A 23,302-nucleotide genomic window follows, 5' to 3' on the forward strand; every position below is an offset into this window, starting at 1 on the left:
CGTTGTGGCCACACAAAGACCATGACGCCCAGTGGGGGAACTTACAAATTGGCATTCGAATTTAAATGGAAGGCATAATGCATTCGAACACGCATTAAGTTGTTGACAAGCGTATTATATCCTTTATTAATACCTCATTATTGTTCAATTATTAGCATTAGTGAATAAGAAAAGACAGTTCTCAACGTCTTCCTGAACCAAGCAAATCGGTACGTTTGAAGCTCTAAGATGTGGCTCGTTAATATCTAAGTAGTATGCGATAAAGGAAAAATAACGAAAGACAGAAATATACGTATTTGTAAAATGTGACCTTAAAACTAAATATTTTCCAAGTTATATGCTTAAATAATATAATTTTAAATCGTTTTAATTAAGTTTAAAACAACTTTTTGTAAAAATGTTTTGCGAGTATTTTTAAATGCTTGAAGAAGTATGTTTGTTTGACTTTTGAGCCTTCCCCCTTTTATGTGTGCCTCGAAATGATTATAAAACGCGACTTGAGCCTACCATGACCATATCCTTGTCACGCTCAACCATTATGCGGCTTCCCAGCGCGCATGTGAGTTTGATTGATTGTAAAATTTCACGCAACAAATGTGCGCAAGGAAAACAATAGAAATGAAAGGGCAGCCCTCGGAAGAAGAACAAAAAAGCGCCAAAGGTAGCTAGAATTAATGGTTCGGGAGCAAAGACAAACGCCAGCGCGGAAATTAAAAAGAAGAAACTCCACGGTGAGTCCCACTCAGAGACGTGACGAATGCCTCACCATGGTTCGGCGACGGAGGTTGAAGGACAACGGAGGCCGCAAGACAACAAAGAACGAGTTTCTACTGCTCGGTCCGGCTGCCCGTTGGGCCGAAACCCAACAGAAGTGCAACTGCTGGGCTTGGCAGGATAGCGACCTTCAACTGAAGCTGCATCTTCCTCTGACCTTGGCAGAAAGTGCGATCCAAAACTTTTAAGCTACAGAGCTTGCAAGAATTTATTAACTTTCATAATTCCCTTCAATAATTTACTAATTTGTGGCAACAATGCGCATTGAAAGGAAATCCATATAACACTAATTTTTCTCTATCGACGGCGCAAATAGCAAATAACAGGGCCCGATTAGCCGAAGACGATCGCGTCTGAGCCGTGCTTCGCAGTAGGTGGCAGAGTCATAAACGCGCACAGCAACACGTCCCGCAGCATTTTCCACGGAAAGCCAACGGAAAATGCGAAAATGAAGCCCATCATTGCTCCTGCGGTGCTATGAATGAATCTCTCCTCTGGTGTTGCTACAAACATTGGCGATCCCTCGCGCTTACCTGCCAGCGAGCTTGACTTCAACAAGTCGGCGAAATAATAAGACGGCAGGGATTACTTTTTCAAAAAACTTTATTCCCTATTTAATATTGAATTTTTAAATGTATACATTCGTTGGTTTCTATTTGAAATAATAATCATAAAACTAAAGGTTCAGGCAGCTGGATCGTATTCGGAAGAGATATATGGCTCTTCTAAGACTAAGAGTAACTATCGGAGTAATCGCAGTGGCAGAATCGTTTTTTCTCAAATAATTTACCCCCTAAGTGTGACTCCTTAAATGGGAAAGCGATTTCAATTCAGATATTTAAATAAAAGAGCTTCTATTTGCAATAACCTTAATATTTTGTTTAATGACTTAAAAGTAGTTCCCACTCTAATATTTAAAAGTTTATTAAGAATTAAAATGGTAATAAAAAACACAATTATAATGATACCCGCTGGAACTGGAAACTGATTAAGAAGCCAATCAAAATCGTCCTGTTATAACTGGGAACTGATTATAAGGCTATGATGGGCTGACACCCCGCACAAGCCCACATAATTCCCCTATTTTTTTGGTATTATATACACGTTGCGGCGGCGCTATCGCCACCGAATAAAATCAACTTAGTGTTGCATTTTTCACGGTCCTTCCATAACGCTCAGGTTTTCACAAATTCAACAGTCATTGTGCAATGCTCGTAAAAGATTTTTCTACTTTTTCTCTGGTTGTTGGCAATTGATTCGATATGGCCAGCCGTCGTAATGGGGTCTGTGTCTGTTGTCACACATGGAATGGCCTTGATTGTTTCCATGTCCACGATCACGTTCACCTTCTCCTGGTACTTCTCCTCTCCATGGCTACTTTAGAACAACAACAGACCCAAATATAGGCTACATGCATGACGAGATCTTCCCGACGGGAACTTCAGAAATCTTGATAAGCCGATCTCACCCATCAAATCGCATTAGCGGTTTGAATTTAGACCAATCTAGCCCATTTCAGAGGATTATGCTCCCCAAATGTGATTTAACACTTCTTTCATATTATCTAGGTTTCTAGCTGCACAATTATTTTGAACTAATTAATTAGTAATTAATATGTAAAAGCGTAAAAGTTGTGCCAGCCCGACTGTAGAATATGCTGTAGCCAACCTTTTGGGATATCTTTAAAAACAAAACCGATCAAACCGATTGTAAAACAAACTTGCAATACATATGGATAAGTCCGTCAAAAGTTTTCGGCGCTCATATGGACGAACAGAGGGGCGAACTGTCAGATGGACGTGCCTATATCGATTTATCTCTCATTTGGCGCTTTATTTCCTAGTATATCCTTTCACCCTTCGGGTGAGGAAAGCTAAATTTTGTATAAAGAGGATGCGTATCATTGCAAACTAACGTGGCTATATGTGTAGCTAGCATGTGGCATTTGGTCACAGTTCCTCTGACCATTAACCATTGACCACTGACCTGGTCGAATGCTGCGGCCAACCATTGGATTATGAGCTGGCATTGTTTTGTAAGCAGACGGCGCAGATCTCGGGGAGTTTATTTTCAATTTTCAATTGAATTCAGCCGGCATGAGCTTATAAAGTGAGTTAATTTGCGGACAATGGACTTCCCCAGAATGTGCCGTGACCCACAAACAACTAATGCCTTCAATTAGCCAAACTAAACACATTTTCCAGCCGCCGTCTCGCTTCCACAAGGGGTTAAGGTTTAAGGGTTAATCGCATTCGAGCTGCTGCTGATCGCTGCCAGAAAAAGCCCACGAGGTGTTGGGCGTGGGTTGCGTTAAGCCGCTTTTTTGTTACCTGGGCGTCGGGCTCTCCACCCACGAACCGGCTCAGATCCGTGCCGAATCGTTTACAAATGTTGATCAATAAAAGGCTGGTCGTCGGTGGCGAGTAATGCGATTATCCGCTATAATCATGCCAGATACATGGCTCAACACTTCAACATTTTTGCAAAATATTTGAAAAAGTCAACTGACTATCTGACGGCTCTAAGCTGTGCGACTTTCTCGCTAATCTGGCATTTTGTTGCTATTTGTTTGCATGCTTTAGTGTGGATTTCGCTTTTACGATCACCTTTCAGGGCAAGACCCAGGCGGGAATCTTTGCAACACGTTCGAGGGCTGTTACCCAGGGGCAGGACATGGCCACATATTTGAGCCTTGGATCGCCTAAAACTAAAGGAAGATAAGTCAAGAAGTTAATTTGCCAGCCAATCCGTTCTACTGCCAGCAGTAGTTCGAATATCAGTTACTCTTCTAAGCCCATTTTAATTAAAACCGGTATACAGAAATATTTATTAAATTCGCTATTACTTGTTAATATAAAGAGCAACTTGTTTTTTTAGTTATATTTAAATTGAATATTGTTTTAGGTTTTTATTGCATGTTTTTCGCATTTTCGGGTTCTGCAATATTTTTACAATTAGAATAAGTAAGAATTAAAATGATTTTGTTAAAAAAAGGAGTTGCTTAAAACCAATTATTTATTATTACTTTACCAACGACCCGGTCTGGACATTATTGTTAAGGGCTTTTGTATTCGGACTAGTTATACATATTTCTAAATCTATTCATAATCACAACTAGAAGTAGAGAAACCAACTAAAGAAACAAAAGGATTTCATAGGTCATTCGACTTGATACGAATATTTTATGTAAATCTTTGGACAGCTCCTATGAAGGGAATGCTTAAAACTACATTAGTTATAGTCGTTGCTTAGCATTTGATTTGGACGCTCTACGAGTCATTCATTTGTACTGTATTGATACAGGAAATTTATTTAAATGGGGCGGCCAAGTATTGCCCCAGAGTAGTTATGCAAAAACGACGGATGGCATTCCTATGCCGGGGAGAAATTTCCGTCAAATTCGTCACTGCTTTGGTTTAAGGACGAGGCGTTTCTGACCGATATACACCCACTTTTGTTAAACTCATTAGTTGGGCGGCAACGACGACTCGATGCCAAAGCCGCTAAAAGACAACAACAAAACAATCCAATCTAAAGATTACTAAACGTCGTGTCGGCACGATCAGAGGGCACCACATACATATGCACCTTCAACAACAAATTGATCATTAAACAGAAGGCGCAAGGTGGGCGCAACAACAGCAACTACTCGTACAAAACAGCAACAACATCTCCAATACCGAAAAGCGCCCGCGGAAACAAAACACCAACACCAGGTCGGGCCGTCAGCCACAAAATCAAACATCTGGAGGCAGTGTTCGAATTCCCGTTCACGGCTCGCCACAGGGTAGAGGAGCAGAGGTGGTCAGGGGTCGTGAGCACGCGTGATAATTGCTTTAAAAAACCTGGAAAAAACACTTAAAACGTTCAATAACTCCTGATATTAGTCAATACAACATCCTCCGCACATACTGAAGAATTCAAAGATTTATAGTGATTTATTTATTTTTATTGCAGATACTTAGCTCGCTTATTTAATTATTAGTTTACTTTAAATACAATTTTTCTTTATACTTAATAATTCATTATTATTATATATTACTATTAAAATTCCACTTACAATTACAAATTGCAAGCAGCTTATAGAGTAAGCTATAGCTACTAAGGCTTTAATATCTTGAAATCTTATTTCTTATCATACCTTTTTAGAAAGTCAGTCTGATTTATTCGATTTTATCGTACTACTGCCATAGGAAACTTCAGTCGATGCTGTATTTTAATAAAAACAAAACTCATTTCTGCACTAAGCTGTATAACTAAGAATTCATAATTTCATCATTTATGATTGTATCTAAAAAGATTATTCTTTCCACAACGTTATATCCATAAATATAGTGTTAAATCGTGCTGGGCCCTCCATTTCGTGACTCTGACGTCTCGAACCAGGTCCATCTCCAGTACTTGTAGGTAACCTCATCGAAAACGCTGCAGGGCAGGGAAAAAGTTTCGGGGGAAGAAGAAAGTGACCAAGCAGGCGAGCGACTGACCGACCGACCACTTGTCCGTCTGTCTGTCAGTGACAACAAGATTAATATGTTTTCCTCTCTTGCTGCCACAACGTTCGATCACCACCATCCATCCATCCCGTCCCATCACCATCGCCTTCAACAGTAAACAACCTGTTGCCGGCACTTTAGTGATTTGTAATTGTTCTGCGCTTCGGTGTTGGACGGCAGTGAACGACTTCTTTCAAAATCTTTGGCTATTCATCATTATCAACGATCGAAATTATTATAGTCGCACCGATCTCACGAAGAAGGTGGCGTTTTCTCTCACTTAGTCTCTCACAGCCATCGTTTCGTGGCTGGCGTTTGAACATTAGCAACGGTTCGTATCGGAAATATGCGAATTTAAATAAAATTATTCAATCCATTCATTAATCAAGTCAATGACTTTAGCCCGAGTCGAGCTCACATTATTGTAAAGTGTCTCCCATGCCTATTATTTTGTGTACAATGGTTTCCATGAGCTGCATTATTATCCCCTCGTCCAGCTCAATACCCAACATGGAGTTATCTTTCGTTCTCTGATATTGTCGATTGGATGATTTAAATGTGTGCTACAGTTTCAAAGATTACAACAACGTGGAATTGAGTTTTAAAATCAGATTTAGAGCTCCTAATGATGATGATAATTAAGGAGTCCATATATGTGGTACGCTGATCTAAAACTTATAGTTGCCTTTCTAGCTGAGAGGTTTGCTTCCACACTATTGCCTGTATGGGGATCAGAGGAACCATTATCAATATATTCACCTGTAGATAATTCTTCTGGAGACTGATCTTAAAAATGATAGCAAGCTGTCGAAAGTGCTTGTACAAGCACTGAGCACTAGCAACTGATTGGCCTGGGACCTATCTTGGCAAAGAGCTGATTATTCGAATATAAAAAAAGATGATATTGTAAATGCCGTTCTAAGGTCTGTCCTAAGCATCAATTGGAATCATTCTTTTATAGGTGCCATGAAGAACTTTCTTGAACTCTGAGGAGGCTATGTAATATAAGCTGCCCCCATTTCTTGGCAGCCCGTTGGATATCGGCTTTTTTTATTACTACCGTTGACTCTCCAAAGTTATGTCTTTTATTCAATGGAGATTTCCATAGCAATACATTTCTAAAAGTTAAAGAAGGAGGAGAGATGCTTTGCCACAGTTGTGTGCATATGTTCAATGGGTAGAGGGAGTATAAAAAAAGCAGGCGTGACCAATCGGTAGGCCACGAAGCCCACACTTAATTTCCATTTAATCACACTGAACGCCACAGACTCAAAGATGTGCCTCCACTAGCCCCGCCCCCGCCAGCTGTCGACTGGAACGGAGACGGAGACAGCGCACGAAGGGCTCATTTGCATGTTAGTAGGGCGTTAAGCACTTTGATTTTGATGCGCTGTACGCAGGAGGGGAGTGCTAGTTGATGGGCCATGCGTTTAAGACGCAACGGGTTTCGTCATTTCTGAAATTTCAAAAGAAAACTGCGAGCTTGTTTGACAATTTTCCATGAATTGTCGCGGGCGATCCAATCGCAATTATCACGGCCGCAAACATATCAAAGGAGCCAAAAACAATTTCTCCCTGATATCATTCCCGATCTGTGCAACCAGACGCACACACACACACACACTCACAGACACGCCAGAGCCCTCAATGAACAATCATTCGCGCAATCTTTGGCATCTTTAGTTGCTCATAAAGCCGCACAAGTCCACGATTATGATGGTCAATAGAAAGACCATAAACCTCGTCGGACAAGTTTTTGGCAGGCTAAGAAGCTTCGACATTTTTCGTTAAAAGTCAAACTGAAAAAAACTACCTTCTAGCCGGCATTGTTTCGACGATCAGTGACCGTGAAATCACAGCATTCTCAACGCTATGATATATGGTTCTCAACAAAGTTTCCAAAATGCAAAGAGAGAGAGTAACACAGCCATCACCAGGTCCGGCCGAACTCATTATGCGTAGGAAGTGAAACGCTAGCCTGGACCTCTGTTTTATGATGCCTCCTGCTTACGTTTTTCTTCTTCCAAACTTCTAGAAAACTATGCGTGCGCATTCCTCTGAGGAGCAGGCAAACAGGCAGGTAATTTTTCCGACTCTTATTTTCATTTGTCGCAACCGATTATGTCCAAATAAACCATTATTGGTAACTGCTCGCGAAGTTAAAAATTGTTTTAAAAAAAATATGCTCTACTCTCCTTTCCATTGTCTTCAAAAGGGTTTTTACGCTTCGACTTTTGTTTTGACTTTTTGACTCGAACGGACTTAGTTCGATGGAAATATTTTGACAGAAAACATTTCTCCCATCATATATACCCGTATATATGCAGAGTATATGAATATAAGAAATGTTTTCCAAAAATGACGACTTTAAAAGCATTCCAAATAATGTCAATTTAAGATACTGGGACAACAAACCCATTCTGCTTTTCATTGTCTTCAAAACTGGTTTAACGATTTAGCTTTTGTGTTAATTTTTTGACTCGAAGTGGGTCTCAGGATCTCAGGTCTTTGGAAATATTTTAATTCCAAAACGTTTCTAACACCATACATGTGAAGGTATATAACTAATAAAACTGTTCAATATTGTCCAAAATAATTACATATTTATTATATAATTCTTCAAATTTTCGTTGGTTTAATTTGCTATATTTATCTTGTTTATTATTTTGCAAGTATTTTTTAATAATTTTGTAACATTGTTTATTTTTATAAAACTATGTTTACTGACTGTTTTCACTTGATTTGTTGATTTAAATAAATAAAAAACTGTCTGTCTACCGGATAGGCTTTTAAAAATTAAATTAAAATTAAATAGTAACTTTTCCTTGTTTATCAACACAAATAAATAAAAACCAGACGATATCAAATTGATATTTATATTCCTTATCAAATATCCATTATTTATAAATACTATTTATTTCTCTTAAAAACCCTGTCCAGTATTTGTGTATTTGTATTCGTAGAAGCCGCACATTCATAAACTCCGCCCCAAGCTACCACAAAACACGTTATGTCGAATCTCATTTGATTCGCTGTTCGGTCAGTATGTGGTTTAAAGGAAAAGAGTATGCCAAACATGAGGGAAGGTCAATAGGACTAATAAAAGGCGACCTTGTAGAAGCGCCTACTAGACTCCCTACTGGAAATGTTAACAAGCTTTGAAACCGATACGCAAACGCATATGCGGCTCTGTGGAACCGTTCTCGTTCCCGAATTGGTTTCGCATCGCTTGTTATATCCTCAATTTTACACCAAAATTTGCAGTTGTGCGGTTTCGGTTTCCATTTTTGGTCGCAGTTTGGTCGCCGATTTTCCACTCTGCACAGCAAGGTGCTCGACCTTTCTGGCGTTTTGGCTCGTTCGTGGAAGTTCTAACTTGCAAATGGTCGTAAATATTTTGGGTGATTATTTTAAATAATCGTGCATTAATGCCCTTGAAATTCTACGTTTTAAACATGCATATTCTGCAAATTAAAATTTTTCCTTCTGAAAATTATTTAAATTTCCAGATTGGCTTTGCTAAAATCTTTAAATTTTCTTCCAGTTGGCTTATGAAGTTTATGATATTTTATTGAGATCGTTTAAATTCTGTTTAAATTTGGATCGCCAAGAATGCCTACTTGAAAATATTTGCAAATATTGTTTGAAGGGAAGTTTTTTGAATTAAATTTTGAAGCAAGTTCGATTAAATCTCTCTTTATAAAGGCAACCGTCTTTGACCTACACTGTCACGTCGATATCGATTTAGCATATTCGCATATCGGTATCGGAATGTGCACATCTCGAATACAAATTGTCAGTCAATTAAAAGAAGAAGAGAAGGGCGAACGCATTTAGCGTATTTTGCATTTTATTTAGTGATTACAACAGTTTTATAAAGCATAAATAAAATGTCTGACCAGAAGCCAAATGGAGACGATCTAAATGAACTGTTGGACAGTGAGTGCCGGAAATAAAAATATACATGTTGTTTTTTTAAATTACATAATGCATATCCATTTACAGATGCGCTGCAGGATTTTGACAAATCATCCAGTAAAGGAGACACGCAAGGCTCTGAGAAAAACAACTCCTCAGCTGAGGCTGGTGGAGTGACAGGCGATAGTGGCGATGATCCAGATTCATTTTTCGTGTAACTACCCCATTGTGATTGTTCGTCGTGCACATTTTAATATGAGACACTTGAACTTTGTAGCGAGCAAGCGAAAATATTGGCTGACCGCATGAACACTTTGTTTGGTGGACCGGACACACCTTCCGGTGATATACCACCATTGCCTCAAGATCCAGATCAGATAATGGCTGGTTTCAAGAAAATGGCTGAAGCAGCCGCCCTCACTCTGAGTGGTGAAAACCCAGCGAACGACGAAGAAGTGTCAAAGTATTCAGATAGCATTGCTCAAGCTTTAAAAGTGAGTAAAAGTAGTAAATATCGTGGTAACTTAAAACCAAAAAAAAAAAAAAAAAAAAAAAAAGTAGTAAATATATTTACGGTCTTTGAATACAATATGCTTCTACTCAAGGGACTGCAAGAAGGCACCGAAGGTTTGGCGGCGCCCGCCACAGAAAACGACATTGCTGGCATGTTCAGTTCATTAAATTTGGATGGTGTAAGTGCATCATCAATGCTGTTGCTATGGCAATGTTTAACCAATTTACAAATATTAGACCGGCGATGCGGATGGCAACATGTTCTTGCCTTTCATGGAGGGCATGATGCAGAGTCTGCTTTCAGCCGAAATACTATTACCTAGCATAAAAGAACTATTGGAAAAGTATCCAAAGTACCTAGAGGATAATGCTGATAAATTGTCCGCGGAAGACAAGGAAAGGTGAGCAAGTTATCCAGGTTGGCCAACACAACTTGTTAATACTTTATACAATTTAGATACCAAAAACAACTTGAACTCTACAAAATAATTGAGGGTCATCTGGAATCGCAAGGAGCCGATGATACGGCCGCTGTGAAGCGTGAGAAATTCCGGGTCGTTCTTGACGACATGCGCAAGCTGCAAGATTATGGTCAACCTCCAGCAGAAATTCTAGCCGAAACAGGAGGTGATCTACCCTTTGGCGACCCCACAGCACTGGCTGGTGGTGCTCCGAACCCGCAATGCCCCACCATGTAAGCTGGGCTATGGCAGGCCTGAGCGAACGTGCCAATTGCGTCCCTATCTGTTGAATGTTTACATAATTATGATAGGAGCTTCATAAACATTACATATTGTCGATACTTGTGGTGGTTTTCGGTTAGGCGGTGACACTTTATTGTTACTTTTGATAAATTCAACAAAAATTGTTTGTATTTTCTTTTGTTATTTTTAGTCTGTTCGAATGTAACAAAACGCAATTACATACTGTGAATGACACGTAATCTTTTAAGTGGATAATAAAACTAAAGGAAGAAGCGACGTCTCGACTCCATAGCGTGGCGCTTGTTACTTATAATCCAAGTATAATCACCGGTCTTGCTGTCGAAAGTTCCTTCCTGCAAGGATCGCAATTTCAACGTAAATCGCGGTCCCAATTCGCGCAACTTCACCCGTTTGCCCTCCTTCGAAAATTCATAACGATGATGGCGGAAAAAGATGTAATCACGTTGATTATGAAATGTGACAGCCCGACGACCTCGAAACTCGGGCTCATGATGGAAAAGAGCTCCCAGCATTCGTCCCACTGTCAGACCAAGTCGCGTTGTAAAATTTGTGAGAATAACTTCGGGCCGATGCTTGGTAATCTCTTTGTGGCTCCGCTTAATGTCCGTTGTCAGTTTCACATTGGATAGTTTGAAATGCGCAGTGGGTCCATTTGGCAAATGAATGACCAGCAGGCCGTTTGGTTGGCGCCTATCTTCATGCACTATTACAACGTCGGTGAATTCCTCTCGCTCTGCACTTTGGCAAATTTTCTTCACAGATGCCTTGTTGCGTATTTTCACGAGCGCATTTGGGAATATTCGAGACAGCTCCAAGCCAAACTTGCGTGTCTTTGTCACCGGATTATCCGCGAATGTTATAAGAACCTTGGGCACATAGGCGCGTTCAAAGTATGAACTAAAGTCGTCAATTTCTAGTTCTTTGTGCAACTCCTCATTGTCTGACTCGTTAAGGGCGTTGACATCCGTTTGGTCTTTTTCGCGCAGACTTTCAATTGTGTGTCCTGGATTAGCAGGTACTCCAGCCTTACGACGTGCCCGGCGCTCCAGCATCTTCTTCTTGTGCTTCTCTTTTTTCATTTTGCGATAGAGTGCCATGCGCTGCTCCTTGTTTCGCATAAGGCTTAACGGATTCAATAGTGGCATCCGCGGTTTGTCATCTTCCGCATCCTCATCATCGTCCACTTCTTCCGCATCCTCATCATCGTCCACTTCATCGCCATTGCTATCACCATCGTTTTCTCCGGCTTCAGCACTTTCTTCGATTTCGCTTTGACTATCATCGCTGTCATTAGACATTTCTTCCTGGACCTGCTCATCCTCGGCACTGCTGGAATCACTGTCTGAATCCACTTCAACTTCTTTTTTCTTGGGTATCTGTTTTCCTTTAATTTTAGGCATCTTTATTACAAATAGTGCGTAATTCTATTAAAACAATGAAAAGCGGCACGTGTTGACGTTCTTCTTTTTCAATTAAACAGTTCACAGCGAGCTAGTACACGTATTAACCAACACTGTGCTGAACAGCTGATCTCTACTGCTCGTGTTCAGGGCGATCAAATAGTGGATAAATGGAATTGGGGTTTCGAAGTAGTTATCTCAACCCCAATGAAGAAATGTTACTACATGTATTAATTATACAAAAAACTGTTTAATTAACGAGAAAACTAAATCACTCCGCAATGGAATTACGGGTTTTAGAATTATTTAGCGGCATTGGCGGCATGCACTACGCTTTTCAATGTAAGCAGAGTTGGTTTATTTTGCTTTATTTATTTACATATTTGATTTTTTGCAGATGCCCAGCTGAAAGGCAAGTTTGTTGGTGTTATGGACATAAATACGGTGGCCAATGCAGTTTACGCACATAATTATAAGAACGTCAAAGTCAGGACGAAGAATATACAAAGCCTCAGTGAAAAAGAAATCGAAAAATTGGATGTAAATATGATTCTCATGTCCCCGCCCTGTCAGCCACACACGCGTCAAGGACTACAACGCGATATAGAGGATAAGCGGTCTGACGCACTGGCTCACATATGCCGGCTTCTTCCTTTATGCAAAACATTGCGCTATGTGCTAATGGAAAACGTTAAAGGGTTTGAGGGATCCCAGGCGCATGAACAATTCATCGGCGCTTTAGAAAAAGCTGGATTTTACTGGAGAGAGTTCATTTTAACGCCTACACAATTCAATGTACCAAATACACGCCATCGATATTATTGCATTGCTCGCAAAAATAACGACTTTAGCTTCCAAGGAGGACAAATTTGGGACGAAATCCCGCTGCCAATGACAACTAATCATCCAATGCCAACAATATCCACAATTCTCGATCCTGAAGCATCAAGCGAACTAGTCCTTCCAGATGACGTACTTCTGAAACGAGTTCCTGTTATGGATATTGTCAATCCAACAGACACCAAGTCTATGTGCTTTACTAAAGCATACACCCACTACAGTGAGGGTACTGGATCCGTCTTTACACCTCTTTCGGGTGAAGAATTTAAACGTATATTTAAAGCTGCGAATGAACTTGAAACAACTTTAATATCAGATTGTAATTCGGCGGACCTACAGCAAAGTCGTCTTGCGCTTTTGCGGCAATTAAAACTACGCTACTTTACGCCGCGGGAAGTCGCCCGCCTTATGAGTTTTCCTGAGTATTTTGAGTTCCCCAATGACACAACACTCCGCCAGAAATATCGTCTTCTTGGCAACAGCATTAATGTACGCGTCGTAGGAGTACTTCTGAAAGTACTTACTGATTGTGAGAAGCAATAAAAAATTGATTAAACAATTTTTGGAAATTGTTTTTGTATAGCTATAAATTTAACAGACTAATTCTCAAAGAAAAAGAAATAAAAATAAATTTACAGCTGTAATGAAAGAGCGAGGAAAATAAAAGATGTATTCCAATTTTATCGTTCCAAAATCGATGCTGACATATCGATAGTACATCAACAGTCGGTTCCATAGTCAGGCTAGTCATCTGTATATTTCGAGGATAGGAAAATAAAAGTGCTTAATTGTTGAAAATTATCACAAGTAATTAAGTTATTTTATCAAAATGATACCGAAAAAAATGCCGGTAAAGGATGCACATATCGTAAAGATAGCCGTGCAACGTTTTGATAAATTGGCACAGCTAATAAATCTCGACCAGCGACACCCCCTGGCAAGTAAGTAATTAAAAAATCAACAAAGCCAAATATAAACAATTTACAAGCATCACATCTAAAATATTTTGTTTATATATAACACTTACAATAATTTCAAAGTTCCAACTATGAGTCTGACTAAAAAAGGGCAGAAACACTTTAAAAGCCAACGCCCTGTTCGAAGTCTTGTAAAGAAAGAACGATTAAAATGAAAACACCTTATTCTAGGCAAGATCCAGGAAATATGCACAATTTGGGGCATAAACGATCATCAGAACTACGCCTTGCAGTTTTCCGAAACCAATAACAAAAAGTATGTTACGGAAAAAAATCGCATTGAGATCAAAAATGGTTCCGTACTCCTACTGCAGTACTCGCCTTCTAAAACAGCCATGGATACGCTGCATACGCTGCGCGAAGGCAACGACCAGGAAAAGGTAAAGTGTCTCAAGGAACTAATGGTATTGAGCACGGATTTGACATTCGCATTGGAGTTTATCAAGGAGAAAGGGCTGAGTATCATCATTAATATGATCGAGGATGTCACGCAGAGCGACAATGAAATATTGAAATACAGTTTGGGTAGCTTTGTGGAGCTAATGGAGCATGGCACGGTGTCCTGGGAAGTACCGGAGAACTCGTTTGTCGAACGCAACATCAATATTGTACGTTATTTCCAAAATTATCAACATTCGCACATACAGTGTGTTGAGAGCGCAGTTTCCAATCTGGAAAACATCGTGCAGAGCAGCAAGTATGCACTGGTGGCCGAAAAAGTCAAATTGCAGGACTTGCTGCGCATCCTGCAGGAAGTCAACTCCTCGGTTTTGCGTCAGAACACAATTGCGCTCATTAATGCGCTGTTTATGAAGGCGGATGAGCAGAAGAAGCGGGAAATTGCAGACACAATTAGCGCCAAGCAATATCGTCTGGCCTTGATCGGAAATGGACGCAGCACTGAAATGACGCATCAGTTGTACGTCCTGCAGACCCTCACACTGAGTCTGCTGGAGAAGCGAATGCGTATGAAGATGAACGCCCAGGATCAGGATGCTCATGAGAAGATTAAGGAGCTACGGCATATCGCTTTCGATGATTATTCGGCGGCAGTGGGCCCCACAGACGAACACATACGACGAGGTGGTTGTGGCAGTTCAAGCGGCGGAAACATACACTTTCCGCAATACTATAAAAAACTGGGCTTCAAATGTGACATAAATCCCGCTCAGGACTTTATTGAAACGCCACCAGGTGGGTCTATTATATTATAGCAAGTTACTCTATTGATTTGGCTTATTTACAAATAATTACAATTGGTCTAATATTTGTAAAAGGGGCGAGTTGAATCGATAGAGCCTTGCCTTTTTGGAGGAGAATATAAACGTTATTATTCGTTATAATGCTTGCCTCCGAACAGGTATGTTGGCCCTTGACTGCATGGTTTATTTTGCTCGCAACTATACCCAGCAGTACACGAAAATAGTGCACGAGAATTCGTGTCGGGCTGATGAGCATGAATGTCCATTCGGGCGCACCTCTATTGAGCTGGTGAAGGTCTTATGTGACATTCTGCGCATTGGAGAACCAATAGCGGAGCAGTCGGGTGACTTTCAGCCCATGTTCTTCACGCACGATCAGCCCTTCGAGGAGTTCTTCTGTATTTGTGTAATAACTCTCAATCGAACCTGGAAGGACATGCGCGCTACAGCTGAAGACTTCCAGAAAGTGTTTAGCGTCGTGCACGAACAGATAACACGTACTCTCAAAGATAAGCCGGAGAATCTTGAGGACTTTCGCAGCAGAATTGCTTTACTGACATACCAACAAATCACAACTCTGCGCGCGCAGGAGCGCACTTCGAAGGAGCAATGCGATTCTTCAACTTCGGCAATTGTTAAATTAAAGGAAAAGATATCTCCGCACATTATAGAACTTATTAAGCAGCAACGTCTATCATTTTTGGTGGAGGGTAAGTCATCTATCAAAATCATGTGTTCTCTACTAATTAAATTCGTGTACAGGAACTCGTTTTTCCAAATATTCGCGAGGCACACGCACCAAAGACAAATTCTGGTATGCGCGCCTTTCGCCCAACCATAAGGTCATACATTATGGCGACTGCGATGAGAAGACGATTCCCACGCTCGAGGAATTGCCAAAGAAACTACCTATAATCGATATTAAGCAATTACTGGAGGGAAGAGAATGCCCGCACATGAAGGAGCATTCCCGCATTCGAAAGTCGGCTGTTAGCTTGGCCTTCTCTATAACATTCGAGAGCATCGAACACTCAACACTGGACTTCGTGGCGCCAGATGAGACAGCCTTTAATTACTGGACGGACGGCATTAATGCGCTGCTGGGTCTAGAAATGCACAGCAAACAACAAAAGGAGGATTTCGATACGCTGCTCTTTATGGAGATTAAGTTGCGTTTGCTCGATACGGAAGGCGTTGATATCAGCAAAGATCCTCCGCCCATACCAGAGGATCCCGAGAGCTATGACTTCTGCTTCGAAAGCTAAAGAACGTAAAATACAAATATTCCATTCTATTCAGATATTTTATTTGGTAAGAGTTTGGAATTTATAATTTAATTATCACTTATTTCTTTCCCTACTAGGAACCTTTTTCTATAATATATTCATTCGCCGCGCAATATTTTCAAATTTTCAAAAACGAACATACATATGTAAATGTGTATTGTATATGTATGTATGTACATGCCAAAGTGGAATCTACCAAACGTCTCATCGCGAATATTATAAGCTAATCGGAATCGAGTATTACATGTGCAATTTTATATAAAAGTCGCAAAACATTTCTATTATCTTATACTTTTACATTTATTCATTACATATATCGTATATATATTTTAAATATCTTTACTAAATACAATATTTTATACAATTTATACAACAAAAGAAAAAAAACAACTGAATTATTGAAGTAGACGAGATTGAAATCGTGGGCCTAAATCATATTCGTTTTAAATATTTTCTTCTCATCAGTCCATCTTCTCAGTAAGTATTTGTGTTAAAGGGGTTTATTCAGAGCATTACTCATTTTCAGTTGGATTAAGGTCTTAAAAACTTCTTCGAAAGTATTAAAAAATTAAAATTCCGATGCTTCTTACAATACATACGAAGGTATATAGAACACATTTCGCAAAGTTCGTTGACTCATATTTAAGTATGAATAACTTGATAGACCTATTTTTTTTTAAATATCTTTTTATTATAGTGCAAATAAGTCATATTGCTTGTTAATTTCATTCCTGTTATATTTTTTTTATACTTTCTGACACTAATCGAAATCGTAGTGATTCCTATTAACTTTCAGCCCTATCGTAGACTGCTGTGTTACTCGTGACAACATATTGCACGCAATCATTGATCATCTCTAACACATTTATATATACATATGTATATGCACATATGACTATATAGATATGTTTACCATCCCTAGATTCACTCTCTCACTTATTTTTGTTTCGTAAAAATGGTTGACAACGTGGTACCGGAGTTAAATAATTTGGATATAAATAAGGAAAAGGCATGTTAAAATCTTAACTAATTGCATTAATGTGCTGAAGAAACGATTCGTCGGCAGTATATACATAGATATGTTGAAATTGGTGCCTGTGTTAAGTTCGTGTAGAAGAAATAATAAAAAGTTTCGCATCCTTACAACCTTAAATATTGCAACACGACCTCGACAAGCAGAAAAACAACAACAACAGCCAAGCTTGCCACACGGGTGCAGCTATCGGTGCTACGCAACTTTGGTTGGTGTTTAATAAGAACAAAAAAAAAACGTTAATTCTAAATGTTTGCACGTGTGCGTAAAATGAATCATTGCAGCCGGTCCCGTTGTTGTGACATCACACTAACTGACTAACTTTTCATGTATGACCCCAAACTGTTTGCATATTGCATCAGTTCCGTTGAAAAATTGATTTGCGAGTGAGGAGACATACAGTGGCTTCCAACTTATTTGAACCAATTACTAATTTAACATTTATAGTCGGCATTCGGCGAAAGTTGTACTTCATTGATACTTGAATAAATACAATGGTATATAAATAATTCAGTAAATGCGGTGGTATGTATTAAGATTTGAGAGGACTATTTTATCCCAAGGGCCGGAAACTAACGCACTGGTCAGAAACAAATGACAAAAACGTTTTTGTCCTAGCTCTTCTGAAAGCTCATCCATTTAATAATACTGAGGACCTAGTTGCTAGAACTAGACATCAATTTATCTGAGAATATACATACACATTTAAATAATATTTCAAGCTTGAAATATACGTACATACATATGTATATTAATGTGTAATCTGTGTTTGTGCTATACCCATATATATATTGGTTCAGAAATTATAGCTTGGAACCACTGTACTGACATATGAAGATAAGAATTGAACACATACCCTAGAAGAGTAAGTGCTCAAAACTTAAAAACCAGTTTGTGTATCGTGAAAGTTATTGCTTTTGTAACAACTGTTTAAACACAACAAGGCAAGAAATTCACGTCCATTTAATAATTGCCGAAAAAAAGTACACCAACGCGTACAGGCTGTTCTGGTACGCTTTTATTGATTTGGTTCTTGTATCGATTATCTTTTCAGGCGTCCAAAATGAAGAAAGAGAAGAAGGAAAAGCCTGCTGCCGGCGGCGGCGATTCTCGCAAAGGTAATGGAAAAAAGAAAAATACTTAAGAATCATCACCAACATCTTATCGGGATCGTCCGTTTCAGAACTCAACCCTTTGCCGCAGTACATCGAAGAGCGGAATGTGTTTTGGGAGAAATGCAAGGCTGAATATTTGGCGGAATTAGCTGCAAAGCCGCGTTCACCCATCAAAATAACACTGCCTGATGGCAAACAGGTGGATGGCACCAGCTGGGAAACAACGCCCTATGATGTGGCTCGCGGCATTAGTCAAGGTCTCGCTGACAATACAGTTATCTCCAAAGTTGATGGTATTGTGTGGGACTTGGATCGGGTACTGGAAGGCGATTGCAAGCTCCAGTTGCTCAAATTCGATGATCCGGAGGCACAGGCGGTTTTCTGGCACAGCTCGGCGCACATAATGGGTGAAGCCATGGAGCGTATCTACGGTGGACACTTGTGCTATGGACCCCCCATAGATAGTGGCTTTTACTACGACATGCATCTGGATGGCGAAGGCGTATGTCTAAGGAAGAGCAGAAAATAACACTTCACTCTAACAATTTATTTTTTTAGATCTCCACCAATGACTATGGCGCTATAGAGTCTGTGGTGAAGCAAATCGTGAAGGAGAAGCAAACCTTCGAGCGTTTGGAGATGAAGAAGTCGGATTTGTTGGAAATGTTCAAATACAATGAGTTCAAGCTGCGCATTTTGAATGAAAAGGTGGATACTGATCGTACTACAGTGTACAAATGCGGTTCACTGATTGATTTGTGCCGCGGCCCCCACGTGCGTCACACCGGTAAGGTGAAGGCCCTAAAAATCACCAAAAACTCATCCACCTACTGGGAGGGCAAGGCCGATGCGGAAACGTTGCAGCGCGTTTATGGTATCTCGTTTCCAGAGCCCAAACAACTCAAGGAATGGGAGAAACTACAGGAAGAGGCGGCTAAGCGCGATCATCGCAAGATCGGTCGCGAACAGGAGCTATTCTTTTTCCACGAATTGTCGCCGGGATCCTGTTTCTTTCAGCCACGCGGAGCGCACATTTACAATACACTAATGAACTTCATAAAGGCCGAGTACAGAAAGCGCGGCTTCCAAGAGGTGATCTCGCCCAACATCTACAATGCCAAACTGTGGATGACATCCGGCCATTGGCAGCATTATTCCGAGAACATGTTCTCCTTCGAGGTGGAGAAGGAGAAATTTGCACTGAAGCCCATGAATTGCCCCGGCCACTGGTAAGTCAAAAGACCAGGAGATTGGTGACGATAACTAATATTTATTTTCCTTCCGCAGTTTGATATTTGATAACCGCAATCGTTCCTGGCGTGAGTTGCCCCTGCGTATGGCCGATTTTGGTGTGTTGCATCGTAATGAGCTTTCAGGGGCACTCACTGGCCTGACACGCGTGCGCCGCTTCCAACAGGACGATGCGCATATATTTTGTGCGGCCGAGCAGATTAAGGAGGAGATAAACGGGTGTTTGGACTTTTTACGACACGTCTACACCATCTTTGGCTTCACCTTCCAGCTAGTTCTGTCCACACGTCCTGAGAAATATTTGGGCGAGCTGGAGCAGTGGAATACTGCTGAGAAGGCGTTGGCTGAATCGCTAAACGAGTTCGGCATGCCCTGGAAGGAGAATCCTGGTGATGGCGCCTTCTATGGCCCCAAAATCGACATTACCATCACGGATGCCCTTAAGCGAGCCCATCAATGCGCTACCATTCAACTGGATTTCCAACTGCCCATTCGCTTTAATCTGAATTACGTTGCCGATGATGGCGAAAAGAAACGACCGGTCATCATACATCGCGCCATTCTCGGATCAGTGGAGCGCATGATTGCCATTTTAACAGAGAACTATGCTGGCAAATGGCCTTTCTGGCTGTCGCCGCGACAAGTAATGGTGGTGCCTGTGGGTCCAGCCTATGACGAATACGCTCAGCAAGTTCGCCAGCAACTCCATGCAGCCGGATTCATGAGCGAGGCGGATTGCGATGCCGGCGACACCTTAAACAAGAAGATACGAAATGCTCAGCTCTCGCAGTTTAATTTTATACTGGTTGTTGGCGAAAAGGAGCGCTCCTCCAGCACTGTTAACGTTCGCACTCGCGATAATAAGGTGCACGGCGAAGTATCCATTGCCGAACTCATTACCAAGCTGCAGAAGATTCGAGACGACTTCGTCACAAATGAGGACAACTTCTAACCCTAATAATTTATAATCAACTTTGCAAAGCAAGCTGATAGCATTTTTCAATTTTATTTACGCTTACCAAAAACCTCAATAAAATATAACCTCAACATGTTTGAAGACAATTGCAATCTGATTTATTTTCATATAGAATCCTTTTATAGGTTTTATATCAAATTGATAAATAAAAACATTACTTCTAATGATGGTCGCAGAAAAAGGTTTAACTCTGCAATTCAATGAGTTTTGTGGAAAGATGCAACTAAGACAGTCGATACAAAAATAGTTCAATAAAATAACGCAATTATCTGTAATTGACGTAGACGGACATGCAACAGAGTTGGTTTCTGAATCAATGTTTTGCGGTTCGTTCTGCTTACTGATAACTACTTTCTGAACGTAGGGGGGGGGGGGGGGGGGGGGGTCAAATAATTTGCCAGATAATATTTCCATATTAAAATATAGTTTTCTGTCATAAAAACGTTCTCATCTTTAATTGTAAAATAGCACACATTTCGGATGTAATGATGTACACGCCTGACCTTCGATTTGTAGACATTTACAAAAGTTTCCTGCTGCCAAAAATGATTACAATTATAGACAAAAGTGATTCTTTTTAATTTATTGCTAGTAATTCCTTTTTTTAATATATTGAAAATGCACAATGTTGTTTCTAATCGAAGCAAAAATTTGTTGTTTAATGGTTACTCTTCTCATCGTTTCATAAAAATACAATATATATATATTTATTCATAAGATGCATGTTTCGAATTTTTCTTTATCCCGACCCAATATTAATGTTACAGATCTGCTAAAAACAATTAATTGAACGTGTGTGAAAACAAAGCAGGCGTTTAATTTATTGGGCAGGTGTATTGATAAAAAGTAACTTTCCTGCTGGCTCCTCATCATCCATGGATTTGTATCAGTGCTTGAACACAAGGCGGCTTTTGGTGTATCGGAGTGTCTAAATGGAATGCTTGGGGCTCTTTAAAGAGTCTCAGACACTATTGACGCCTATGTAGGTGTTCAGTTAGTAAGTACATAAGGTTTATTAAAATTTTAAATGAGGATTGTTAAAAATGCACAGCACTGTGGCATCTGTTAGGCATATAATTATATTATCCGATCGGTCCATTGGCGCCCATCCATAACTATCAGTTGTATTGGGTTCACATTAACGTCTGCATTTCGTCTGCTGTTTAGATATCGTTTAGTTAATGTTGTTGTTGGTTTTATTATTATTATTATTTACTTTATAAATAAACTTAAGAATAGAATTGTGTGTATGTGTGTATTATTTCAAGCATCTTTATCCGCCACATACACATGTGTACACCCGTCGCCAGCGTATGTCAGTGTGTGAATGTTATCAAGGCCGAAGCAGGGGAGTGGGGGGCGATGGAGGCTGGGTCCTAGTTCTAGCATGCGCAGCCACCTTCGGGATCCTTTGTCTCATTGGGTGAGTCCTTCAGCACAACCTCTTGCATGTCCTCTGAGGGTTTGTTCTCGGTTGAATCCATTCCGGGCAACGCGGCCGCCACACGCCGGAACAACTGTTTAACGTTGTAGCCGGCTTTGGCGCTCGTCTCGATGAACATCACATTTAGCTCCTTCGCCTTGCGCTCCCCCTCCTCCGTGGACACTTGTCGTTTGTCCGATAGATCCGTTTTGTTGCCGACGAGCATAATGATGACGTCACTGCCCCGCTCCGTGCGCACGTCATCAATCCATTTGGAGGTTTGGTGGAATGAATTCGTATTAGTGATATCGTAGACGACAACGGCAACCGTCGAGTCGCGTATATACGAGGGTATCAGGGATCGAAATCTCTCTTGTCCCGCCGTATCCCACAACTGCAGTCGCACTGTCCGATCTTCGAGGTACATAGTTTTGGAGAGAAAATCAATACCAATTGTCGCCTGGTAGGTGTTGTCGAAGCTGTCATACATAAATCGTGTAATTAGCGACGTCTTTCCCACACTCTGTTCCCCCAGAAAGACTAATTTGAATTTTCTCAGGGGATTGCCGAAATCGCCGGATGACATTGTTGCAGATATCGTGTCTTTGATTTCTTCTTCTGCCGCTGTACGTGTCTACTTTTCTTAAATTGCGGGTTTGCTGACCTCTCCTCTCTCACGTTTGCGTTCTCTCTTCCCTTTGTTGTTGTTGCTAGGGCTGGGCTGCAACTGCCTTCTTTATCTCACTTCTATTGCACTCGTTTCGCTTTTGTATTCGCTTTATTCACTAATTATTTCCGTAGCACGCACTCTCCTGATATATTCCTGATACGTGATATTGAATTGCTCGATCAAATTATAAGTTAATTTATCGTAGAAAAATTACGGCCAGCAAAACTGTCTTCTTCTTCCACTTCTGAGTCAGGTGCAGTGTTGCCGTGTGCCAATACCTGAAAAATACTAAATACTAAAAATACTGAATAGTATTTTACAAAAGCTTCAAAATAAAAAAATTAAGAGGTGGCAAGTTTTCAACGTTAATTGAATTTGGGCTTTTTAATTCTTAACAATAATTAGTGTATGCGAATGTTGTACTATTTCATAGAACATGTGTATGAGTATTTTATTTTATTTCGACAAGTTATTAAGTAAATCCAAGTTTTGCTTAAATAAAACCCATTTTTCAACAATGCTATTTAAATAATGCAAAATAAAACTAAGTTATCAGTTCTGATAGGACACTCAAAATTTGAATATATTTCTTATTTATATAATATAATTCTTATTATTAAACTGAAAAGCAATCAAAAAAATTAATAAATACATTACAGCTTAGGGTCTAGTTTAACGTCATAAGTCCAAGTTTTGCAAAGTA

The 23,302-nt window shown here is 40.2% G+C and overlaps 6 protein-coding genes across 7 annotated transcripts; 4 read left to right on the plus strand and 2 right to left on the minus strand.

The window, feature by feature from the left end:
* Positions 1-9,075: 9,075 nt before the first annotated feature.
* LOC115630985 (peroxisomal biogenesis factor 19) lies at positions 9,076-10,577 on the plus strand. Its single transcript, XM_030527567.1, has 6 exons — positions 9,076-9,209; positions 9,276-9,402; positions 9,466-9,682; positions 9,794-9,880; positions 9,939-10,102; positions 10,159-10,577. The coding sequence occupies exons 1-6, from the start codon at positions 9,161-9,163 to the stop codon at positions 10,397-10,399; spliced, it is 885 nt and encodes a 294-aa protein (XP_030383427.1). The 5' UTR covers positions 9,076-9,160; the 3' UTR covers positions 10,400-10,577.
* On the minus strand, positions 10,514-11,880 carry LOC115630983 (probable ribosome production factor 1). Its single transcript, XM_030527566.1, has one exon. It carries the CDS (start codon positions 11,824-11,826, stop codon positions 10,666-10,668), a length of 1,161 nt encoding a protein of 386 aa, XP_030383426.1. The 5' UTR covers positions 11,827-11,880; the 3' UTR covers positions 10,514-10,665.
* A 164-nt stretch (positions 11,881-12,044) lies between these two features.
* LOC115631385 (tRNA (cytosine(38)-C(5))-methyltransferase) lies at positions 12,045-13,209 on the plus strand. Its single transcript, XM_030528107.1, has 2 exons — positions 12,045-12,168; positions 12,224-13,209. Exons 1-2 carry the CDS (start codon positions 12,108-12,110, stop codon positions 13,207-13,209), a joined length of 1,047 nt encoding a protein of 348 aa, XP_030383967.1. The 5' UTR covers positions 12,045-12,107.
* A 215-nt stretch (positions 13,210-13,424) lies between these two features.
* Positions 13,425-16,474, plus strand: LOC115630982 (engulfment and cell motility protein 1). The gene is made up of 5 exons (XM_030527565.1): positions 13,425-13,607; positions 13,815-14,837; positions 15,004-15,555; positions 15,608-16,156; positions 16,209-16,474. Exons 1-4 carry the CDS (start codon positions 13,496-13,498, stop codon positions 16,108-16,110), a joined length of 2,190 nt encoding a protein of 729 aa, XP_030383425.1. The 5' UTR covers positions 13,425-13,495; the 3' UTR covers positions 16,111-16,156; positions 16,209-16,474.
* Positions 16,475-17,079: 605 nt separating this feature from the next.
* On the plus strand, positions 17,080-20,592 carry LOC115630981 (threonine--tRNA ligase, cytoplasmic). 2 transcript variants are annotated; one of them, XM_030527564.1, is made up of 5 exons: positions 17,080-17,140; positions 18,219-18,282; positions 18,348-18,781; positions 18,838-19,508; positions 19,567-20,482. In XM_030527564.1, the coding sequence occupies exons 1-5, from the start codon at positions 17,087-17,089 to the stop codon at positions 20,480-20,482; spliced, it is 2,139 nt and encodes a 712-aa protein (XP_030383424.1). In that variant the 5' UTR covers positions 17,080-17,086. The 2 variants fall into 2 exon arrangements, with proteins under 2 accessions (XP_030383424.1, XP_030383423.1); XM_030527563.1 differs by lacking the exon at positions 17,080-17,140 and adding an exon at positions 17,174-17,372 and having other exon boundaries at positions 19,567-20,592.
* Positions 20,593-21,134: 542 nt separating this feature from the next.
* Positions 21,135-22,828, minus strand: LOC115631266 (ras-related protein Rab6). Its single transcript, XM_030527978.1, has 2 exons — positions 21,723-22,828; positions 21,135-21,665 (listed from the first exon to the last, which is right to left on the minus strand). Exon 1 carries the CDS (start codon positions 22,513-22,515, stop codon positions 21,889-21,891), a length of 627 nt encoding a protein of 208 aa, XP_030383838.1. The 5' UTR covers positions 22,516-22,828; the 3' UTR covers positions 21,135-21,665; positions 21,723-21,888.
* Between the last annotated feature and the right edge of the window lie 474 nt (positions 22,829-23,302).

The sequence above is a fragment of the Scaptodrosophila lebanonensis genome, unplaced genomic scaffold (genome assembly GCF_003285725.1).
Source record: "Scaptodrosophila lebanonensis strain 11010-0011.00,11010-0021.00 unplaced genomic scaffold, SlebRS2 tig00001412-arrow-pilon, whole genome shotgun sequence".
Lineage (NCBI taxonomy): Eukaryota > Metazoa > Arthropoda > Insecta > Diptera > Drosophilidae > Scaptodrosophila > Scaptodrosophila lebanonensis.